The sequence below is a fragment of the Bison bison genome, unplaced genomic scaffold, assembly GCF_000754665.1.
Source record: "Bison bison bison isolate TAMUID 2011002044 unplaced genomic scaffold, Bison_UMD1.0 scf7180017864213, whole genome shotgun sequence".
Classification (NCBI taxonomy): Eukaryota; Metazoa; Chordata; class Mammalia; order Artiodactyla; family Bovidae; genus Bison; species Bison bison.
Genome location: NW_011494785.1, coordinates 7,518,521 through 7,523,069, shown reverse-complemented (window position 1 = coordinate 7,523,069; position 4,549 = coordinate 7,518,521). Strand labels below are relative to the sequence as shown.

The window sequence follows — 4,549 nt, the reverse complement described above, 5'->3', positions numbered from 1 at the left end:
GCAGAGGTCACTGCTGTTTGCCAGGAACTTCCCAGAGGGCTGGCTTTAAACACTTTTAGGCACCTGCTGAGTCTTCCCCCATAAACTATGGAGAGATGAGGTTGGGAGCCTATACTGCCCACCAGCTTTGCTATTTCCGGATGGCATCTTCTGCCTCACCCTGTACAAGGACGTCTGCTCCCAAACTGGGCAGCTGGGAGGAGTCCCTGGTCCCAGCCTTACACTGCAAGGCAGCCAGCTGATCTGCTCGCTGGCTCTCCACTTGGCGGTCTGGGCTGCTGTCCACTCCCAGGCCACAATGTTCCACTCCCAGGCCGCAACGTTCCACTCCCAGGCCACAGTGTTGCTGCCTGACCCAGGACTGCCACCTCTCCAGCCTCCTCCAAGCTGGCTCCAGACAGCCACCAGGGGGCACTCACCACCCCCCAACTCTCATCAGTCCCTCCTGTGCTGTGCTTAGTCGCTAAGTCGTGTCCGACTCTGTGTGACCCTATGGAATGTAGTCCGCCAGGCTCCTCTGTTCACGGGGATTCTCCAGGCCAGAACACTGGAGTGGATTGCCATGCCCTCCTCCAGGGGATCTTCAGGACCCAGCAATCGAACCGGGATCGCCTGCATTGCAGGCAGATTCTTTACCAACAGAACAACCAGGGAAGCCTTCAGTCCCTCCTGGGCTGAGCAAAAAGTCCCTAAGATGGATTCCCAAGGTCCCCCTGCTTGGGCCTCTGGTCTCATCTCTGGTCTCTCCCAGTCTCCAGCGACCTCCAGCCCCTTATCCGTCTGCACACTGACCCCCACTCAGCTGCTCAGACCCCAGAGTGGGCGTGTCCTCAAACCCCATCCAACCTGGCTCGTGGGCCTAGTTCTTCAGCCTTCCCCAAACAACTCTGTTTCCTCTACGCCCCACATGCTTGTCCAGGCCACCGTCCCCTGTCGCCAGGCGATGACAACAGCTTCCCAGGCCCTGTGTACCACTCCTGCCCCCTGCCCCATCTACTTCACCGCAGCTGCAAAGATCTCTTTAGACCTAAGTCAGATTACATCACCCCTTGCTGCATCCCACATCTCCATGGTGAGAGCCCCGTCCCCACCACAACCCCCAGGGTTCCTGCCTTCCGCTCAGCCTCCTTTCCTGCCATTCTCCTCTTGCTCCGTCCTAAGCTCATTCCTGCCTCAGGTCCTTTGCATGGCTGCTTCCTTTGTCTGGGATGCCTAGAGTCCCCCGGGTCTTCCAAGCTGGCTCCTGCTGGTTCCTTCTCAATATCCAAATCTCAATACAAGCCACTTCCTCAGAGAAGCCCTCCAGACCTGACTCCCAGTATTTGCCAACACCCCCATTTATTTTCTTGATAACATCACTATGTATTTTCTTTTTCTTATGTATCGATTCCGTTGTTGGGTGTATGTCTCTGACTCAAACCTAGAGGGAGGGTCGGGAGTGAACAGCAAGCCTGAACAACGGGCAGAGCTGCAGGCAGCACGAGAGTTGAAAGAGTATTCTCTCCTTGGCACCTTGGCTTACACACTTCTGACCACAGGGAGCTCACTCCCTAAAAACAGGCTGCCAAGTCCTCTCCCTCAGTGACAGCTGAGCCACCTTCCTGCCAGCGTCCCTGTGAAATCTCTGCCTCCTGGGCCTCCAGGGGAAGGATGGATGAAGAAAGGGACAGCCAAGCATCTGAGGGACGAGTCAGGCTGCGAGGGCTCCCTTCCTGGAAATGGGCCCTGCCTCCCCTGGAGTCATGTGAGGGGAAGGGCCTAAGCCAGCACAGCGGCGCGTGACGGGCACCGGGCGGGCACTCGACTTCCTCAAGAGCCTTGTGCAGAGCCGCGGGGCTGAGGCGGGGCAAGCAGGCCCCCTTCTCTCCTCTCTGGCCTGGCTGCCCCCTCTGAAGCCTTGGAAGCAACCTGCAGCGGATTAGGCCGTAATCTTCCTGCAAGCTGTTCCTGTGTGTGCTCTCTGCGGTGGGGGTGGGAGTGGGCTTGCTGGGCAGGGGCCCTGTCCCTGAGGTACTGAGACTCAGTCTGCTGATCCGACGGCGTCCCGTCTTCCCCCTCCTGTGGCTGCATAACCTCAGCAGGGCAGGGACCCCCCTTAGACATGGGGAAACTGAGACCCACTCGCCCTGAAGACTGGAGACTTGAATGGAGAACGTGGGTAGGAGGAGAGTGGGGCAGGGAAGTTCCCAGCTTCATTCACCCAGATGTGAGCCCCGACGGGATGCCAGGCGCCGTCTAGCACTGGGGACGTGACTGTGACCTGATAGACACGGTCCCTGCCCCCTAGAACTTACATCACCATGTGGTACCTCTCGGCCTCGACCTCCACCCCTGCCATTCCTTCTGCCTAGAACATCCCCCCTCCGCCTGGCTGGCCCCATCGCTCCAGCCCGTCCCGGGCCTGAGTGAGTGTCCCCTCGTCCCCTCACTCTAGGTCTTGCGCTCACCTCCAGATCTTAAGTGGTTTCTCCGCTGCATTTCCCTCTGCTAGACTGTGAGCCTCGCACAGACAGGGCACATTAAAGAGGAGGCCAGAGTCCTGCGGCTGCTGGAACCACCAGGAGGAAGTACAAACCCCTCATGGGCCAGATGCAGCCGAGAGAGCCATTAATGACGACTGGCCGTGGGATCTGGCCACGTGAAGGGCAGAGATGATCTTGACAAGGTGGAGGGGTGAGGGCAAGGGCCTGAACGGGGCACACATGTGAGAGAAAACCAGAGAGGAACACCGGGGACAGTGACCACAGCCAAACCTTCGAACCAGAGAACTGGGCGAGGGGGTGGAAAGAACACACGTTTGTAAGCTGACGGGAGAGAGCCAGAGTGGAGGATGGAGGCGAGAGTGGAGGGAAGGAGGGAAGGACGAAGAGAGGGAACTCGAGTCCTTGAACTCGAGTCCTTGAGCAGGTGACAGTGTGGATCTGGTGAACCCTGCAAGGCTGGCCTTGGCCGCCGGAACAGGAGAGAGCCTGGGGGAGGGCGGGTGTGCGGAGGCCGAGGGTGGATGGCAGCAGGACTTTGCCAGGTGAGCGCAGCAGCAACGCAGGAAGGCTAGAGCCCAGAGCAGGTGGGTGAGACCACCCTGGAGCCCAAGCTGGAGAGGGGCACAGGGAGGATGCGGCAAGGGCCGGGGCACCATGGGAGGGTCCCGGGTCAAGGACATAAGGGAGAGAGCTGGAAAGACGGGAGGGGTGGGGAGGGGCAGGGAGGGGTGGACACCTGAGTTCTCGCCAGGAACGACAGCCTGAACCAGGGTATGCCCGGTGAGAGCGGCTGAGGCGGAGAGGAAGAGGCCAGGCAGAGAGAAGGGTCACAGAAGCGGGGAGCTGCAGAGACCAGGAAGGCAGGCAGGACGGTGCTGGGGCGGGCGGGCAGGCATGACACGGAGTCTCTGCATTTTCGAGGGACAGGGGAAGTGACCCGGGAGGGGCGGGCTGGGCCACAGTGAGGGCAGTGACTGGTCTGGAGCTGGCCTGAGATTCCAAGCTGGGGGAGAAAGGTCTGCAAGCAGCCTCAGGAGCCAGGAGGACTCTGCCCCATCTCCAGGCTGGGTGGAGGGAGGGCATGAAGCAAAGAGAAGCCCCCACTGAGAAGGCGGCCCGTGCTGGGGGAAGCAGGGCCAGGGCGGGACCAGGTTACCCTGCAATTTTAAGGAAGGGGTCAGGGGGTATTCAGAAAAGGGCCGGAGATCAGACCATGTCCTCTTGACCCCTGGACCCTGAGCTGTTTGAGGAGCCCGGGAAGGTTGGGGCTCCTGGATGCTTGATTTCTAAACAGCCTGGGCCTGACAGCCTGGGACTGTCCTAGCCAAAAGGCCACCCCTTCCCCGCGGTGCCCCTCCCCCATGCATCTTCCCCAGCAGAGGGGGCGTGAGCACGATTTCCTCCTGGGTGGGAGGGCTTCCCCAGAAACATGGGGAGGGCTTGGGCCACCCTGCCAGCTCCAGCTGACACCGTCCAGCTCACACGGTTCTGGCCCTAGGGCCAGGCCCGCTCTGCAGACCCCCACAAAGCATTGTGGGTGGCAGGGGGAGGTTGACATCACTTCTTCAAACACTTACTGGTCTCAAAGTTCCCGCCTGCAATGTACTAGGAGCAAGAGGTGGGTTCTTTGAGGGTGGAAGGGCTGGGAACTCACCAGCCCGACCTGAGTCTCCTGTTCCCATCCGACAGATGGGGAAACTGAGGCCCCATCTTGGCCTGTTACTCAAGTCACACCGCCCGTCACAGTCAGAGTGGGCGCAGAACGTGGCCTCAGGCCTTGGGCCCCAGACACTCCTGACGCCCGGCCTGGCCTCCCCTCCTACCAGACAGCTGGTTCTTCCGGTGGAGGTGCCAACGTGGCTCCCGTGCCAGTTCTACCATCTGCCCTCTCCCTTCCCCACCCCCTCCTCCTGGCTTTTCCTTCTCTCCGCTCTCCCTCCCCCAGGCTTCGTTCTTTCTCCCCAGGCTCAGGCCCGCCTAACAGCTCTGCACAAGTGGCCGTGTGGGACTCCCCATGTGGCTGGGGACTCCCCAAAGCAGGAAGCAGGGGCCACGTCCCGAAAGGC

General features: G+C 60.5%; 1 protein-coding gene across 1 annotated transcript in view; it reads right to left on the bottom strand.

Annotated features, from left to right (window-relative positions):
• The window catches only part of SYNGR1 (synaptogyrin 1), a 22,380-nt gene extending 18,215 nt beyond the window's left edge, over positions 1-4,165 (bottom strand). Inside the window, exon 1 of the mRNA XM_010845230.1 lies at positions 4,138-4,165. Coding sequence (XP_010843532.1) covers positions 4,138-4,165 — 28 coding nt within the window. The remainder of the gene's footprint in view (positions 1-4,137) is intronic.
• Positions 4,166-4,549: the final 384 nt, after the last annotated feature.